At 47.7% G+C, this 17753-nt stretch overlaps 7 protein-coding genes across 7 annotated transcripts; 5 read left to right on the forward strand and 2 right to left on the reverse strand.

Moving 5' to 3' along the window:
* Positions 1 to 312: 312 nt before the first annotated feature.
* On the forward strand, positions 313 to 1853 carry CTRU02_204127 (uncharacterized protein; the record flags this gene model as incomplete). Its single annotated transcript, XM_036728220.1, has 6 exons — positions 313 to 546; positions 603 to 972; positions 1027 to 1144; positions 1237 to 1301; positions 1355 to 1385; positions 1439 to 1853. The coding sequence occupies 6 exons, from the start codon at positions 313 to 315 to the stop codon at positions 1851 to 1853; spliced, it is 1233 nt and encodes a 410-aa protein (XP_036579929.1).
* Positions 1854 to 2989: 1136 nt separating this feature from the next.
* On the forward strand, positions 2990 to 4625 carry CTRU02_204128 (alpha-glucanase; the record flags this gene model as incomplete). The annotated part of the gene is made up of 4 exons (XM_036728221.1): positions 2990 to 3154; positions 3215 to 3448; positions 3552 to 3956; positions 4011 to 4625. The coding sequence occupies 4 exons, from the start codon at positions 2990 to 2992 to the stop codon at positions 4623 to 4625; spliced, it is 1419 nt and encodes a 472-aa protein (XP_036579930.1).
* Positions 4626 to 5363: 738 nt separating this feature from the next.
* CTRU02_204129 (cysteine desulfurase) lies at positions 5364 to 6854 on the reverse strand (the record flags this gene model as incomplete). The annotated part of the gene is made up of 1 exon (XM_036728222.1): positions 5364 to 6854. The coding sequence occupies one exon, from the start codon at positions 6852 to 6854 to the stop codon at positions 5364 to 5366; it is 1491 nt and encodes a 496-aa protein (XP_036579931.1).
* Positions 6855 to 9264: 2410 nt separating this feature from the next.
* On the forward strand, positions 9265 to 10254 carry CTRU02_204130 (alpha/beta hydrolase; the record flags this gene model as incomplete). Its single annotated transcript, XM_036728224.1, has 1 exon — positions 9265 to 10254. One exon carries the CDS (start codon positions 9265 to 9267, stop codon positions 10252 to 10254), a length of 990 nt encoding a protein of 329 aa, XP_036579932.1.
* A 458-nt stretch (positions 10255 to 10712) lies between these two features.
* CTRU02_204131 (alanine racemase) lies at positions 10713 to 12088 on the reverse strand (the record flags this gene model as incomplete). The annotated part of the gene is made up of 4 exons (XM_036728223.1): positions 10713 to 11143; positions 11199 to 11685; positions 11742 to 11864; positions 11918 to 12088. The coding sequence occupies 4 exons, from the start codon at positions 12086 to 12088 to the stop codon at positions 10713 to 10715; spliced, it is 1212 nt and encodes a 403-aa protein (XP_036579933.1).
* A 2686-nt stretch (positions 12089 to 14774) lies between these two features.
* Positions 14775 to 15287, forward strand: CTRU02_204132 (uncharacterized protein; the record flags this gene model as incomplete). Its single annotated transcript, XM_036728225.1, has 2 exons — positions 14775 to 14979; positions 15028 to 15287. 2 exons carry the CDS (start codon positions 14775 to 14777, stop codon positions 15285 to 15287), a joined length of 465 nt encoding a protein of 154 aa, XP_036579934.1.
* A 1207-nt stretch (positions 15288 to 16494) lies between these two features.
* Positions 16495 to 17598, forward strand: CTRU02_204133 (alkanesulfonate monooxygenase; the record flags this gene model as incomplete). The annotated part of the gene is made up of 1 exon (XM_036728226.1): positions 16495 to 17598. The coding sequence occupies one exon, from the start codon at positions 16495 to 16497 to the stop codon at positions 17596 to 17598; it is 1104 nt and encodes a 367-aa protein (XP_036579935.1).
* Between the last annotated feature and the right edge of the window lie 155 nt (positions 17599 to 17753).

Below are 17753 nucleotides of genomic sequence, written 5' to 3' on the forward strand. Positions count from 1 at the left end.
TTTACCCTCAACCAAACAGAACTTCAGATGAGAAAAATGGCTTCAATCTTTGACGCCCACTAAACCTACCGCATCAGCTTACTTAGCGACTAGCACTCTCGAGCCCTTCTAGAACAGAGTTTGGGGTTTCAAACTGCCCACCCACCTTCGCACAGAGTGGCGTAACTATGAAAATGCTCGTCTCCCCCCCATTTCTTGCTTTGAATGATGTTTCTTAGTTTCAAACAATACCCTCATACGTATCATTCATCAACAATAGATGGTTTGTCATGCCAACGTTGCAATAATCAATCTTCTGCGTCGACACGCATGATGCATCTATTACACAGAGTATTAACCAGTGCGACAATACCTCCGCTCCCTCTGCTTCCACGAAATGCCGATGTATCCGAAAACGTCGATAATCACAGCATAGGCGGTGTTATCATCGCATCAGTCGTGCCGGCAACCGCCATCTCGACGATTTTCGCATTATCGCGGCTGTTTGTAAGGGGATGGATACAGAAGCGAGTTCACTTCGATGACGGAATTCTCTTGGCTGCAGTGGTATGAAGCTTTGTCGTCGACTGGTCTGCGGTGATCACTGAACCTTGTCTTTTCAGGTATCTGGATGGACATCAACAGCTACAACACTCAAGGCCGTGGCGATCGGCCACGGTAGACATGTCGCATCACTTACTGACCCGCAAAAAGAGGCGATTATGCACTGGACGATTATGGCCTTTTCTTTTGGCATATTTGCTCTAGTGTTACCAAAACTCGCCGTGGTCGCTTTAGTAAACCGATTACTCCAGCCGAAAAGGGCGCACCGCATATTTCTTTGGGGGCTGGCAGTCTTCTGCGGTATAGCGCTTCTAGGAAATGTTGTTGGACTATATGCACAATGTTCACCATCACAAGAAGAGATGTCATTCATGACGAAAGCATGTTTGGGCCCAGATATGGCTGTTGAATATTCCATCTCAACAAGTGGTACGTTTGACATTGTTGCACGTTTGAATACTTGACTGACAGGAACGGCTTCAGCTATATCAGCTGCTACAAACGCTTACCTCGCGGTTTATGTCGCTCTATCAATTCGTAAATTGCATTTTGCCAGGAGTAAGCGAATTGGGTTGGCAATATCCTTGGTACTGGGTCTTGTGTAAGTGCAAAGTTCGCTCAAACGCTGATTTCGTAGTCTCCGACTGGAGAGCAGTAATTTGAAGGTACGTTTTACTGACGAAACTCTTACAGAGCCCTTTCGACAGCGATCTTTAAGTGCACAAGATTGAAATCACTTGGAAGTCCCGACTTCACCTGTGAGTTCCCCTTCTCAAAAGTTTAAAGTTTGTGTAGCTTACACCAGCAAAAGACGACTCCGCAGATCTTGTTATCTGGACGAGGTACTACCATTCCAAGCAGCTATGAAGAGTCCATTTGCTAACCCTAAATGTAGCCTCGAAGCCGATGTGGTTATCATGGCTGTTTGCATACCTGCTGCGCAACCTCTCATCGACTATCTATTCCCTCACCAAAGTGACGCCGCCAATTCAATACACACATCCCCGACTTCCCCTACATATTTTACACCGCGGAAGAAGCTTTGGAGTATCAGTCATGATCTAGAGTCCGCAGGAGATTGCCACTCGGACCCTCAAATGCCTGAGATGATTATGGTCGAGCGCGAGTTTCAAATCAACGTTACGAGGAGTTTACAAAGGTCTTGGACAGCTGGTACCAACCCATCAGCAGTACAGGAAAGCGAGAAGTTCCGAATAGTGAAGGGTGAGGGACCGGATGGGGTGGTTACAACAACAGTAGTAGTGATGTCTTCGGCTCCAGCTGACATCACAAGATTCCCGCAGGAGTAAGCTGCATATGACAGTGGTTAAGATAATATAAACGTAATGAATGTTTTAACTTAATACACAAATTTCACTTTCTGTGCAAGTGACACCCTCTGTCTTATGGTCAATCGAAAATGAATTGCGTGAGAAACGGCTTGGATCGATACGGCAATGGCTCAACATCGGTTTTCCTGTTACGCTCGTTCCCGCTTAGTCAACTTGCGTGCCACGTGTAGCAAGACCCACACGGGTCACAGTCTTCGTGGCTCAGTTGGAAGAGCGTTGGTCTCATATGATTAAATATGACTCTGGCTTAGGCAGAGATATCCAAAGGTCGTGAGTTCGAGCCTCACCGAGGACAATTCTTTTGCTTTTTCTTACGCTAGACTTCTTCAATCTTCTTTAGCCGGCGAAAAACAATCTTGCTATCTATTTCGCCGTATCCTAGCGTCCCATCGGAGACCACTGGGCTACGGCTACGTGGGTTGCGAGTTTCAACAGACTCGCTTGCTACTCAATGTTCTGAGATTCAAGATAGTGAAAGGAACTCACAGGCTTTGTCATTGATCACTAGAAAGGGTACGTACAAGGTGTCCAGTCTCTTATAAAACTAAGGTATTTTGTTTCGAATGTCTTGTTCGGTTTACAAAACTCAGCGGCTTGCTCCGCGGCTTTTCTTTAACTTTCCCTTTAGTTTAGAACCTGTTAATTCTTTATTTTTTTTGCATGTGGTTTCTGGGCGCAATGGCCTTCTTGTATCAGTGGCCGACGTACGAGAACCAAGCAGTGACGTAATTACTTTCTATTGCGACATAAAAAACGACATGTACATGTTACCCCTGTCAAGTCTGACTCGCGTCCCAAAACTGACTTGACCATCAGGAGATTCGACGTTAAACACAATAAGATGCTCTAACCGCCATGAACAAACTCATTGAGCGTGCTGTCGATATCATGGAAATGAACATGATATTTAAAGCAGCCGGATAAGTCGGGACGCGTGCTAAGCCTCGGTTATGTACTGATGGGGCTACGACGACCCTCCCCTTTGGCCAAGATTGAAGCTTCGCCATTCCACGTGTCATTTAACTGGAGCGGTAAACATACAACGCGTCACGATTTCGTCCTACCAAATTCTCTTCTTTGCAACATCCGTAAGAATGAGGGCGTTTTTCTCGCAAGCGAAAAAGAAAATAGAGGCCGAGATCGCCTCTATTACGGGCGACGATGATGACACGCGACCAGCGCCGCCGCCGCCTCAGGCGCAGCCATACCCGCAGGCACCGCCTCAAGGGTTTGAGCGGGCTGTGTTTGCCCATTTCATGGTGCGATTTCTAGATTGATAGAGAATTAAAGAAGGAAATTTTATGCTAATGATCAAACAGCTGAGCAACACGTGCGACTACACTGTCGATGAATACAAGTACGACATCGGCTTAGCCCAAGAGGCTCATATCGATGGTTTTGTAGTGAACTTTGGTATACACGAAGAGGCAATTGCAAAGCTTCCAGAGTTTTTCGCTGCAGCTGAACAAACCGGATTCAAGCTGCTTTTGTCGTTCGATTACGAGGGAGCCGGCGCCTGGCCCAAGGAGCGGGTCATTGAGATGCTTAATCGGGTGAGTTACTCTGCAAGATGCGCGGGCTACAGTTTTATCAGTTCTTGTTCAACCTCATCTTGTCCCTATTTCGACAGCGTTTACGTTGCTAATCTCGTCTCAGTTTGGCCCATCCCCAGCATACTTTAAGCGCGGATGGCAACCAGTAGTATCTACTTTCGAAGGCACCGGGAATGCAGCCGATTGGCATGATATCAAGGCAGCCACTGGCTGCTTCTTCATGCCTTCTTTCTCATCTATAGGCGCCGAGAATGCTGTCAACACTGGTGTTACCGATGGCCTGTTCAGCTGGGCTGCATGGCCTCATGGCAACAGTCGTAAAATGGACCCTGGTCTGGATGCCTCATACAAACATTTCTTGGGCCACAGGCCGTACATGGTAGCCGTTTCTCCATGGTTCTACACCAACTTGCCTACTTGGAATAAGAACTGGGCCTGGAAGGGAGATGATCTTTGGAACGACAGATGGAATGAAATTCTCCAGTTGAGACCCGAATATGTACAGATTGTAAGTCTCACTGCCCCTAGTGTAACGCGAACCTTTCAGCGCTGACAGCCGCAGATTTCTTGGAACGACTTTGGAGAATCTCACTATATCGGTCCTCTCCACGAGAAACAATTTGGTGCTTTCGAATACGGAAAGGCACCATTCAACTATGTTCGAGACATGCCTCATGACGGCTGGAGGTTGTTGCTGCCTTTCCTTATCGACCTTTACAAGTATGGTCATGCTACCATCAATCGCGAAGGCCTCGTGACCTGGTACCGTATACATCCTGGCCATGCTGGTGACTCTGGAGGCACCACTGGCAACACCCCCAGCCATGGCCAAGAGTTGTTTCATCCAGCAGAGATAATGGATGACAAAGTCGTGTATTCTGCACTGCTTACTGGGCCCGCTTCAGTCACTGTAAGTATCGGTGGAGTGCCTCAGGAAGGATCGTGGGACGATGACGGCGTGCCCAACGGTGGTATTGGTGTCTATCACGGTAGTGTTCCTTTTAACGGTAGGCTTGGAGAAGTGACTGTCACTATTCACAGAGGAGGCGAAGTGGTTGCGCAAGTTCAAGGACGCCCTATCACAACAGAGTGCACAGAGGGAATAAACAACTGGAATGCCTGGGTTGGTGCCGCACATTCACCAGCAGGCACATATGCTGTCGCCCACTTGGCCTAAATACTGCAGTTTTTAATACTCAGAAATAGTGGAAAATGCCATCATTTGAGCATAAAGCAGAAACAACCGTTCCGAAGTTGAACCTCAGAAATAACCGGTCCATGTTTTCGGGCCCGAGGTAGATGTCCACCACGCTATGATACAACTCTCGGACTAGTGTGACACCCAATCATTCGACAGTGTCGTATTGTCCAACGTCATGTGAAATTCATTGGGAAATCAAGATGAACTTACGCCATAAGCGCATATGATGCACTGGCAGTTTGAAGCCTGGGTAGGCTGTCAAATGAGCAGGTGGATTCTAGGTCGTGACTTGTATACTGGTATATCTGAAGCATGAGAAATTGCGATAAAGGAGCAGAATTAACTCATTGAACTAAACTGTTTAGGAGTTCTAGTAATGAGAAAAGCGTAGTATCGACGATTTTGCTAATGAGCGTGGCCCAGAGTGTCCAAGAAATTTTAAAGGCCTACTTAGCCTTTGAATGATGAATAGCACAAGAACTGAGATCACTTTTAGAATGCCACTTAGGAAGGTGACCTCATAATGCTATCACTTCAGCAGTAGGACTTACAACTAGTGCCACGCATGTCCCAAGGATTTCCGTTGTTGGGCGCATTGACAAACCACTAGTCAACTTAGCGATGCTCATCATTAAACGAGGAACGAGCTTATACCAAGTCACAGCTGATGAACAACCAGATGTTAGTGCTTTGTTTTATTCTCATTTTTATCCGTCAACAATGCTCATGTGGTGGAAGCCCCTCAGTGGTTGTCACTCTATCCCGATAATGTTTCCTTGCAAAACGGAGAAACCTATCGACATCGCCCGCCGTCGACATGAAGCCAAACGAAATGCGGACAGCCCCAACAGGAGCTATCATGCGCATATAAGTATCTAGTGATGTGCCTTTTACCTTGCTCAGCGAGAGCAAATCTGGCTTCTTCAACCCAAATGCGCTTTCACCAGCGCCTGGGTTACAGAAACAACCCGTCCGTAAGGAAATCTTTTCTGCTGCTGACTCCTTCGCCACAAGCCTTTCATCTACCACTTTTCCAGAAGCATCGATGAAGTTGAAGCATATTGTACCTCCTCTAGATTCCATGGTTGTTGGACCGTATATCCTTACCATGGGGAACCCGTCGCTGTGCTCAAGGTTTCGTAAGCCGTCGAGGCACCATGCAGTTAGACATCTAACCCTTGTTTCGATAAAATGCATGCCCACATCATCCAACAAATCGAGGCCAACTTGGACGTCTGGAATCGACAAAAAGTTTACAGTTCCATCCTCGAATGCTGCCTCGTCGGGTGCCATTGCATGCCAAGGTACGCCAACAGTGGCAGCCGTTATCGTTCCACCCGAGAACCATGGCCGGGAAGTAGCCAGGCGTGCCAAAGCATCCCGCCGAACTATGAGGCATCCAACTCCCGTGGGGTACCCAAACAGTTTGTACCAGCTCACGGTTACAAACTCGGGTTTGACGCCAGTGGCTGACAGGTCGAGCCTCGATGTTGGGAGGTAGGCTGCGGCATCTAAAAGCACGTCGTATCCCTGCTTCTGTGCGACGTCGATCCAGGAGAGTGGGTGACGAACGCCACTGAAGTTGCTTTGTGCTGGGTATGCAAACAAACCACTGCGCCGCGTGGCTGCCGAACCATATTGAAACAAGCCTCCCTTGCGGCTTAAAGCCGACATCAGGTCTGACGGGTCAACCCGAAGCTCTGGCGCTCTGACCGGGACGTATACCGTTCGCGCATGGTTCCTTTTGGCGAACTCTCTGATGCCGTTGATAGAATTATGGTTGTCGGACGTCAACACCAACTTTGTATGTCGCTTAAATGGGTAGGCTTCTGCGACAAGCCGCGCGGCACCAGTAGCATTCGGCGTGAAGATGGCAGTATATTCTTTCGGTGAGGCGTTCAAGTACTCCAGAACTCGAGCTCTTGCGTCGTCGATTAGATGTGTTGCGGACTGACTTGTCGGATTCGTTGAGTGAGGGTTGCCAAAGAGGTTCTTCTCTAGTCGGGCTTGGTGAGCTCGAAACTGGGACTTTGCGGCGAGGCCGGCGCCAGTGAAGTCAAGGTAAAGATGGTCTTGTTCGTCAAGGTAACTGTATTCGGTCGCCCGAATCTCGTCGAGCCGCGAAGTTTGTCTGTATTCTGGATAAGAGTCTGAGATGTCCATTGTCTTGTTGATCGCTTGTTGGGGGTAAATGTTGAGGTCCATGAGAAGGGAGTTTGAAGATGAGGGAAAAGCAAAAGAAGCTATTTAGAACAGCCATTTCCAGATTATAAACAGAATCGTATCGACCGCTGATGATAGCTTTAACCCATGCCAAGGATAACGCTGCAGCTGACTTCCCGAGGAGCCTGAATGGCTATCCTGCATTAAGGGTTAGCGGATGCCTCCCAGTGCGTCCCTTAACCGCCCTGAAGGGTAGCATTGTAGTACGGCCCAGGGCTCTGGATGCCGATGATGTTCGGCACCAAGTGACCCCCTGTTTTAGCCACAGCGCAAGATGAACATTTTAGGCTTCCATATATAGCGATTGAGTATGCGGCTTGGGTGGTAATCACGCTATGCTCTGCGCCCTGTTTGATGATAGTGAAGGGTGACCTGCGAGGTGCATGCATTGCTGTAGGGTGGCTCTTTTTCGTTGAGCACTAGATGATTTTTGGGCATAGGTTGGACCAAACTCCTAGTGCCCAGTTCGGATACAAGGATGCTGTTATGGGGGGCAGATGCCACGATGGTGGGTGGAGGTGCTAAGCGGAGTGCGAAGAAGCATGGGTGTAGCGGGCTCCGCCGCTCGGAATATGATGAGCTGAACCAGCTTGGTATGCAGATCCAACGGATAGGTGGAATGGGGAGGAAAACAACGCACTATGGACGAGTGCAAAGCGGCCTCGCCGATTCAGCCTCGAAGGTGGATAGTAGTCCTGTCAGCACACAAGCATTTCGAGACGGCCTGGCCGTGCTCTACTCGTATAATTCTGCACAAAGAGTATATGAAACTGAATCAACTTGATGCGTTGACGATAACTGAGACATTCCGACGTGCCTACCCGTTACTGATAAAGAAATGAGTGCCAACCTAAGCTTTAGTCCAATGCGATGAGAAAAAGTTTACTTTGGGGATGGTCATTCATCTGGAATTGGGCATCATAATTCTGTTCCATGACCAGGGGGAAAGTGTTCCGGTAGTTAATATTTTTGAGTGCGTCATGGATTTGGTACGATGTGATCGAGCATGGGTTGGTAAATGCTGACCATGATGGTGTCTTTCTTTCGCGCAGATCACTCGTACAGCGTGTGAAACTCTGGAAGACTTACATGCAGACACGCTTTGTGACTATTTGACTATTTACATAAATTGATCCACACAGCCTTTCCAAGAGCAACTAGGATTTGATCCTTTCTGAAGGCGAAGAGCAGAAAGATGGTGTGTAAGACGCATATCTCTAGGGTGCCTGCTTGGAGTTACCTGATGGGTTGATGCAATATCGCTTGGCTGGAGCAATTGATTGGGTATTAGTTTGAGTGCCCTACGGCCTAGTAGCCTCAGGTTGGTGTTGGTTTTACTGGAAAGGAGGCACAGCTTGTACTCTAGCCAGATACGGTTCAGTTCAACTCGTAATACATGCGAATGAAATACGCGAGCCAGTCTTGTCAAGGGCGTGCAGACCCCTTGTAGTACCGAACTAATTTCATATTGAGAACGAAAGCTGAACGGCCAGTTTGAAAAATGCCTATGAACTTAATACTGGTAACTGGCTTCTCTATTTGATTCATTTGGAAATTGTCTTCAGATTGGGGCTCCTTCTGCGCTGTTAGTGGAACATGCAGACAAGCAAGCTTGGGGGGCCTGGTACAAAATCCGAGCCTTGGACTCCAAGGGACAAACTGCGCTGAACATCGGCAATCATTGGTGATCGGAACTATAGTTGAACTTTTTTTTTCTGCGTCAAAGACTTGGACTTTACCTGAGAGGCACGGGATAATCATTTTTAAGGCTAGAAAGGCAATATTGGAAACTAGCCAATGGACACCTGCAGTCATCAACGCTAGGTATCAAGGAATGCTACCTAGCCAGTCTTGTGGCCTTGCTCTCAATAAGCCACTACGGTTCTTAGGTCTCACTGCCGCTGACACCTGATCGATCGAAGTGCCTATAGATTGCAAATGCAGTTTAGACTACTCTGCTGTCGCTCCAGCCGAACATGTGGAGTTTATTGGCTCTCGTGGGATACTCATTGCCCGAAAGGAGAGTCAGCAAAATTGTGATTCTGGCCATCTGCTCTCATTAAAGCCTATCGATCTTTGGCGTCATATAATTCTTGGACCCAGAGCATGAACGCATCAGTTCCAGTGGCCTTCTTCCTTCAGCATGAAGACTTGGAGTCCGCCGCAGCAACCCCGTTCCCTGGTAGTAGGCTATTAAATGCTTGGTTCCTACAGGGATCGTATTCCAGAACTTCACTGGACAACAACCGCTCAACAAATGGTACGTCCCTCACCCCACCCCACCAGTGAGCAAGTAGGTGGGTATAAGTAGTCCATCAGCAACTAGCGTTCTTAATAACCCTGGAGCACTCCATCTTCATCCACTTCCCCTCTTAACGACAGTATCCTACTCATGGAGCAAACACCACATGTAGTACCAGGATCAGATGCTGATCAACTGCCCCAATCCAGACAGCGCAATTTATCCTATGCGAATGATACAAGCTCTGAAGAATTCATCTTATCTGATGGGCGAAAACTTGGAGTCGCATATTACGGCGCAAGGAGTGGCTCGGCAGTGTTTTATCTGCATGGCTACCCTGGCTGCCGACTTTCAGGTGGAGTGTTTTTTGACGCGCCTGGCAAGAAGCTAGGGGCCAGGATTATTGCTGTAGACAGGCCAGGGATTGGAAACAGCTCTCCTCAACCCGGCCGCGCCCTGTTGGATTTCCCAAACGATATCCGTGAACTTGCGGAACACTTAAATCTCCAATCTTACGGCATAATTGGTGTATCGGGCGGTGGTCCATATGCGCTCGCATGTGCATATTCGTTACCGGAAGAAAATCTGAAGAGCGTCTCCGTCATTGGCGGAGTGGCCCCCATTGATGTCGGGATGAAGGGCATGAACTGGGGCAACTGGCTCACGTTCATAGGGCTGCTATATTTTCCGATCATAATTCGTTGGCTGCAGATCAGAGTGGTTACTATATTGAATAGTATGCCAAACGAGAAACTAGTTGAGCTAGTGCTCAGCGGATTGGCGAAGAAATCATCACGTTGGATAAGCCCGGATCTGGAGACTCTGAAAGACCCCGAGTTTCTGACCATGGTACTTGATTTATATAGAGAGCATTACAAGCAAGGAGTGGATGGGTATATGGAGGATGGGCGGGTTTTGACAAGTAATTGGGGATTCCGTTTGGAAACCATTCACCCATCTATACCAGTTCAACTGTGGTATAGTAAGAAAGACACGAACGTGCCTTTCCGGATGGGCGAGGCAATTGCCTCGCGTCTGAGTTCCCGCCCAGACTTTCATGTTGATGAAGACGAAACCCATTTAAATCTTGTCCTGAAGTATAACGCCGACGCTCTGGAGCGTTTGGTACAGAATATCTGAGAGTCGGTCTATACTTGTGCAATGCGTATGCGTTCTTAAGCCACTGCTATTGAAAGAACGCGCCACAGCACGAAAGAGTATATATAGACAAACATTTGAACAATAAGGCGGAATCCTTTTGTGCCTGTGATACAGTATCCTAGCCACCTGCCAAAACATGTAGCTTGATTTGGTGATTCACGAACATTGACATTACCAGCGGTTTCGCGATACATCGCACTGTTTGTCGCCTTGAAGCCACAAATTGGTCTCATTGGCAAAGCCTCTTGCTGGGTATTGAGCCACTCAGCCTACATGAACTTGATAGAAGTTGGAGTCCTGGTATTCTTCATACTGAGAAGACATACGCTAAAGAGGGAGAAGAAAACCCTATGAAAAAAGATTTTGAATCGAGCTCTAGACCGAATTTATAAAATTATTTAAAGAGTGAGACTTTGTTTGATCCTATACCTCAGTCATCACCAACCCTTCCATGGGATCCAAGTGTCCTGCACAATATCGTTCTCATCTACCACGTAGTAAACATGGAACGCAGCTGCGGTAATGCAGGAGTGTTGACAGTAAAGGAATATCCTGTCACCGACATCAAAGTTCGCCTCCACATTTCTACTCTCCGGCTCGGCATTTTTAAGCCCAGGCACCTGAGCTTCGCCGATGATGCCGTGCTCTTGAGACACGCGGACAATAGCCCACCCCGGCTTTCCTACCACATTGCCAAATCCCGGGGATGGGCCTGTCTCTCTGGACAGCGCGATAGCTCCTGCGTTGATGAGAGCCTCGTTACGCTCGGGATAGACACTGCAAACCTCGGCAGCAACCCTTACAGCTTGGTCCTCAGTTGAAACCAACCCTGTGCCCACCTGCTGGAGGTCATTTGCAGGAAAGTTTCCTTCGAGTTAAAATATTAGCATCACCTAAAATGAGCGTTTCTTAGCCTTACTTACCGGCATGGAGCTCTAGGGTCACGTTGGTTGGGATTGCTGTTTTGAGACTACCCACAACGTGAGCTGTCGGCGTAGCGCCGACGGACAGAGTCAACTTCTGCTCGCCGACAATCAACTTTGCGGCACTGAGTACACCATTGATCTCATCTGTCAAGACCGTTTCGGCCTCTTCCTGCGTCCTGCATCCATAAGAGTGTCCGGCATGGCAGTAAAACCCGTAAAGAGATACAATCGCAGATTCATTCACTCTGTGGATGACTTTCTGAAGACGTTCACTGTTGAGAGGCATACCTGCGCGCTTGGTACCCACGTCAAGCTTGATGAAAACATCCCATGGCGTCTTGGATGCTTCGGGGCTTTTCTTCGCAAAGTCTTCCAGCAGAGAAATTTGTTTCTCGTGGTCAATCATGAGAAGTATTCTAACGGACTTGCGGATCTCGCTCAATAATGGGATAACACCAGAGCTAACTGGAAGGCCATAGAGAACCTTAAATCCAGTTTTAGTCAGTTAAAAGATCTTACTTCAAAGGTGATGAATTGGTCCCGTACCTCCTCAAGTATGCCTTCCTCCGCTAGTGGCAGGAGACCTCGGATCTCCGATAGGGTTGAAGCAACGGCCTTCTTGAACTTGCCATTTCCAAGCATCAACCTGGTAACTTCCGTGCTCTACACCATGTAAGGTTGTGATCATCGACTTTGCTGAAAGACAAGAATCGCACCTTGAGTGTTTTAACATGAGGTCTAAAAGATACCCCCGCCTTGTCGACATCCTGGTGTAGCCTCTCAACATTTCTCTTGACGACTGGCAGACTGACAATAAGTGAGGGAGTAGGTAACTCTGTGGCCTTGGAGCCAACAAAAGAGCGGTGATTTTGAAGTGAGTAGTCCATTGTGATTGGGGTTTTCTTTCTTACCGCGTTGTCTTCTAAAAGGGAGATGTCGTATCGAGAGCGCTTTAAATCCCACCTAACTTTCCCGCGGAACCTGTTACCGCGGGGTTAATTTGTTCCACATTCTCCGACTAGGCTGCCCCTAGGAAGCTAGTGTGGCCACCAACGGGTCATTAACAATAAGAGGAGGGATTTCTGCATTATGGGCCGCGTTCGTGATAAGCGACATTATCCACATTTCACATCGTGGCCCCTCTTATCGATGAGATATATTAGGTATTTTCCCTTGCTACTTTAGTTCTCTGCATTGGTCGATGACACATGGGAAACACGACACGCCCGAGAACGGGGGCTAGTGGAGTTGGTGTGGATTTTCAGCTAGATCGCCTGAAAGCAGTTGCCCGCGGGAAACATGTCTCGCCGAGGTGATAGGGTTTAAATTTACTAACCAGCCGCAGTTTTCTCCCTGATCAAAGGTATTTCACGGATTAAATCGGTGGCAATTGCAACGAATACTTTGCGAACATGGTAGGTAGAATTGCTATTCAGATCTTGCGCTGCATCATGCTTCGCTTTGATATGGTACCCTTCCGACAACACTTTTTCAGAGATAGGGAAACGATTTAAGGTGTGCCAACAGTGCTTTCGACATGTTCACCTCAGATTGAAGTCGATCCTATCTCTCAACCCTTTTCTTTTCTGATAAGTAGCCCGGGGCCTCACTTTGTTATCAACATTTAGTTGCTCTTATTTCGCATGGTGTAGGCCGATCGGCGTTGAGCTAGCTCTTGGAGTCAAATCCAGACGCCGAGACAGCCTAGACTCAGAGGTAACGCTTTACGCTTTCCAAGGCACAAAGTTAGTAACAGTTATTCTGCATTCTACGCAAATTTTTTGCTTGCGCACGTTATCAATATTTTGACTTCCAAAATTCCTTGAAGTTCTGTCTGTGTTTGCATCCGGCGTTTAGTGAAATGTTTGAATTAGGTACCTTGTACGGATCGGATGCGCAGTAAAATTGAAAGTCGATAAGCTCAATTAAATGCTTCAGTCCAACATGTCTATCTTTGGCTCATACATAGTGGCGAGAGGGAAAAAAAAAGTCTCGACATCGTAGCATATACCGAAATTGAAATGGCATGTTGCCTCCAATTGCGGCACTTGGAGTAAAGTGAAAGGCAGGGTCGATTGATGGGTTCTGAAGCAGGTGCTGGCAGGCGAAATATCAGGTCTGTTATGTTTGTGTTGCATAATATCCTGTGCTTGATAGGGAACAATTTCACACCAAGTCCATTGGTCGGTAGATCAAGCTACGTGCCATTTTAGATCGAGTCAAACTGCGACACGCTGCTGTGAAGTTCCAATGAACTGAACTATTCAAAATGTGCTAGGGCTAATCCCATAGGCTTTGACTTAGTCATGTGTGGCAACAGCGGATATAGCTGAGTACCATATTCATGAGTCCATCTTCGTGCTGTTGAATATCAATCAAAGCTAAGTAATGTTCCTCGCATCGTTACTTCAAGTCATCAGGCTGGGAACAACGCATGGCGGTATTCTTTGAATGCGGGGGTTTGAAGCAAGTTGAAGCTCCGGACGTTGCAAAATTTGACTTGTGGTTCAACAATGTTTTGTCTCTTTGGACATAGGTCCCTAATTGTCGGTTGTTGGTTGATTGATTGATCAAAAAGTTCTCGGACGAAGTTGACTTGACAATCATTAGAAGCAGGTAAAAGATTGAATAGTCGGCAGCTAAGGTGATGACACCCAGATCCCCGGGTGTCCGCCAGGGTCTTAACAGTGACACTTATGTAGTACGGACGATTCGTGTAGAGTTCGGACCAAAATAGAGCTTGAGCAATCGTGGGAGTGTTTATTGTGGCAGGGGGGAAAGTGGATAGATTGTGCGTCTAATTATCGTCTAATTGGTCTACATAATTTACCCTGACCCCAGAAACCCCCCATAAACATGGTCATTCCTAGAACTCTACTTAACAAATAAACAGTTATATATATCACCAAGAGCCTCGCCAGCGAAGATCATTCATGCTTACATACAGTCCGCCCCCTTATTCTACCCTCACGTGCCGCTTGTGCCGTCTCTGCAGACTACTGTTTGCAGGCTCATTTATTGGATAAGGATGAGTGATATAGCTATTGCTAAGGAAAGGATAGCTCTTCTACTAGGTCAATTGCATGTTAAGCAGAATACAATCAAATCAGTCGTATCGTAGTGATCGACATAACCCTAAACTTACTCTTTGATAAGCTGATGAGCTCGATGGCTTTCCATTTCCCCAACTTCTTTGCAGGGTAGCATACAGGCCTTTGTGATCGGCGTTTTTCATTTCCCTGTAGTCACGCAGTCCTTTCACGCCAAGGACCTGCACCAAAGGGTCCCGTTCATAAATGCAAGCGTTTCTTGGCTTTTCTCTCAAAGTTTCCCCTTGCTCAACACCCGCGACTTCAGATTTAAGTATTAAAGGCCTTTGCAGTTGTCAGCCTGCTCCAAAAGTATCAGTATAGCCACCATTAAGTCGATACTCATCCAAGACTCGGTCTCACTCGATATCTGAACAACCTCTCTTTGCATTTTCTTACGGACAACCTCGTAGATATGCATCCTTCCCAGTTTCTATACGCCTTATCGTTACTAGCCTCTGCTGTTCTTGTGAATGCTAGTCCGATGGCATTACGAGAAGGGCGTGAAGTAGGACTTGTGTCCCGCCAGGGCTCATCGGGTGCAGAGTGCAAGAATACGCCAGCTAGCGCCGAGTATGACTACTCTTACTACACCTTCCACATAGATCCAGCAGTCAAAGAAGGAGCTGCAGCTACAGGGCTCACTAAAATCGGTGTCCTACAGAACTGTGATGACAATGGCAAGCTAGGTGCATGTTAGTCAAGTTTGCCGCTTTCTCTTACGTCCTTACTGAAAGCTAACAACCCTGCAGCGAAGACTACCAACTGGGCTTACGTACCACTGGACAAGTTTGGCCCTGAGAATCCGTACAGAGTTCAGGTAGACCGGTGCAAGAAGCGCTACGATCGCCATGTTGCTAGTTACAGCGTATGGCTGTGCAACAACAACAACTGGTGCGGAACTACGGATTGTGGCGAGAACAGGGCTATTTGCACCGAAACCAACACGAAATCTGTCGATTTGGTTGATGACACGGTCTGGAAGTGCGCTGTATAGTTGTTTGACTCCATTGAACATGTAGGGTTAATGTTGCTGACCGGACAACCAGTTACAATTGGAAGTCGAGAAGCAAACATGTCAAGTGTATAGAGTCCGGTTTATACAAGTCTCACATGACTTGGCGAGGCAGGACCAGTTTCCTAAATGATTGCATGGGTGCAGTCCAGTATCTTTTTGCGTACAAGCCTGTAATTATTTAATAACCCAGACGAAGTATCCAAACTGTCAGCTCGTATAGGTATAACGGAGGAAGGCTTTTGAATAAGGCATCATCAATGCAGCTTTAATCAAACGATAAGTGTTATTGTATACCTCGTTTGCATTAGGTAGCGTAGGCCTTGTGAAAGATTGAATAGTAGCCCAAGGGGATCATGGGGACAAAGGTCTTTATCCACATCCTCATGCCTGATAGCTTACACTGAGGCCACGCACTCGCTCGTACCCTCGTAAACGATAATGATTCCAGCTAGGCATATAATATCTCATCTTAGATGCGCTGATTGTTCCCACAAAGTTGACGTGCTTTGCGGGGTTAGTCTGATTTCGGAACCAGATTCTTTTACTGACAAATCATGGCTCAATGCGACATCGCAAGACTATTTGATTTGTAAGTAGGTGGCACGATAAAGACCGAGTCGGACATTACTGCGCCCCTTTTCGCTGTCAAGGTGTTCCAATCGTTGGGCATCTTTGTGAACTTATGTCTGAGGTGTGGATGTGAAGAAATGTGGAAACAGAGCCTGCAGATGACGTGCCTGGCTGAGGCGGGGTAAAACTGAAGTTGATAGTTGTAACCCGAAATTCCGGGAGTCGCTATGGTTGTTGTATTCTTGGACTGATTTCCGGCGAGATCCGTTTCTTCACCGGGCATTCCCCGCTCGCATCGCCAAAACATTGGTTCCTTGGTGATCGCAACCATGGCCGCAAAAATATCAACCACAATTCAAAAGTTTTATATGGACTTGAACCAGACAGAAAGGCATTCTTCCATCTCCCAAAACGATCAAAAGATCTTCGTTAGCATGGAGTTGAGGTAACATTTTACTGGGGGACGCTTTGCCGAAATCGGCTATGGGTGTAAGGCGTGATTATCTCGCAGTTGTCGTCATATCCAGCAACAATTGTATATAGACCACAGGTTTCAATGAGAAAACAGAGAATGAATTATTCCATGCAGTACTCAGACACAAGTTAAAAAAACACAATGCCTACGGAATTCATCAGTGTTACTTTCCCCAACGCCTCTACGGAGATCAACCCGATCCCCGGCGCTGGTGTTGACCCCGAGTTTCTGGTTCGTTACGCCAGATCACTAGATGACTACGGCTACAACTATACCCTGGTTCCCTATGGCTCCGACTCATTCGACCCTTTCACCATCGGTGCGACAATTGCTGCGGTGACCAAGAATGTCAATGTTATCATCGCTCTTAGGCCAAACACTCTGTACCCTACAGTCGCCGCCAAGGCACTGGCCACACTAGACCAGCTTAGCAAGGGCCGTGTCGTTGTGCACTTTATCGCTGGCGGTAGCGATGCTGAGCAAGCGAAGGAGGGTGACTTCCTCTCTAAGGACGAGCGTTATGGCCGTCTGGAGGACTACATCAAGATCCTCCGACGTGCTTGGGAGTCTGCGGAGCCCTTCGACTGGGAGAGCAAGTACTACACCTTTAAGAACTTTAGCAACAAAGTTCGTCCGACCAAAGGCACCATCCCTGTATCCGTTGGCGGTTCATCAGACGAAGCTTACCGCATCGGCGGCTCACTTGCCGACATTTTTGGTCTTTGGGGCGAACCCCTCAAGGAGACAAAAGAACAGATCGACCGTATTTACGGCGAAGCTGAGAAGGCCGGCCGCAAGGACCGTCCCCGTATCTGGGTTACTTTCCGTCCTATTGTTGCCGAGACGGATGACCTGGCATGGGCCAAGGCACACCGCACATTGGACGCCCTCAAGGGCAACATCGCGGCTGGGCAGGGCAAAAACGGACAGGATGCCAGCGCCGGACAGCCTCAAAACGTAGGCTCTCAGCGTTTGCTTGATATTGCCAAGCGTGGTGAAGTTCAGGACCGTGCTCTTTGGTATCCTACTGTCACAGCTACCAACGCGCGGGGTGCTTCAACGGCGCTTGTTGGCTCTCCCCAGGTTGTCACAGACTCTATTCTTGACTATGTTGACCTTGGGGCCGAACTAATTTCTATTCGTGGCTACGACAACCTCAATGACGCCATTGACTATGGCCGCTACATCCTACCTAAGGTGCGAGAGGAGCTAAAGAAGCGTGAGAACGGCTCAAATGGAGCTTAGAAATCGGTCATGGCAGTGTGTTTAGCGAAGAATGAAACTATACCAGTATCTTTGTACGAGGCACGTAGATAGCAAGTCTAATTGAAGCACACGCTTTCACGAGTGAAATTCCCAAAGCATCAACCAGCCGCCTGCATCTGACGATTTGCCAAAAA

The sequence above is a fragment of the Colletotrichum truncatum genome, assembly GCF_014235925.2.
Source record: "Colletotrichum truncatum strain CMES1059 chromosome Unknown Contig_0002, whole genome shotgun sequence".
NCBI lineage: Eukaryota > Fungi > Ascomycota > Sordariomycetes > Glomerellales > Glomerellaceae > Colletotrichum > Colletotrichum truncatum.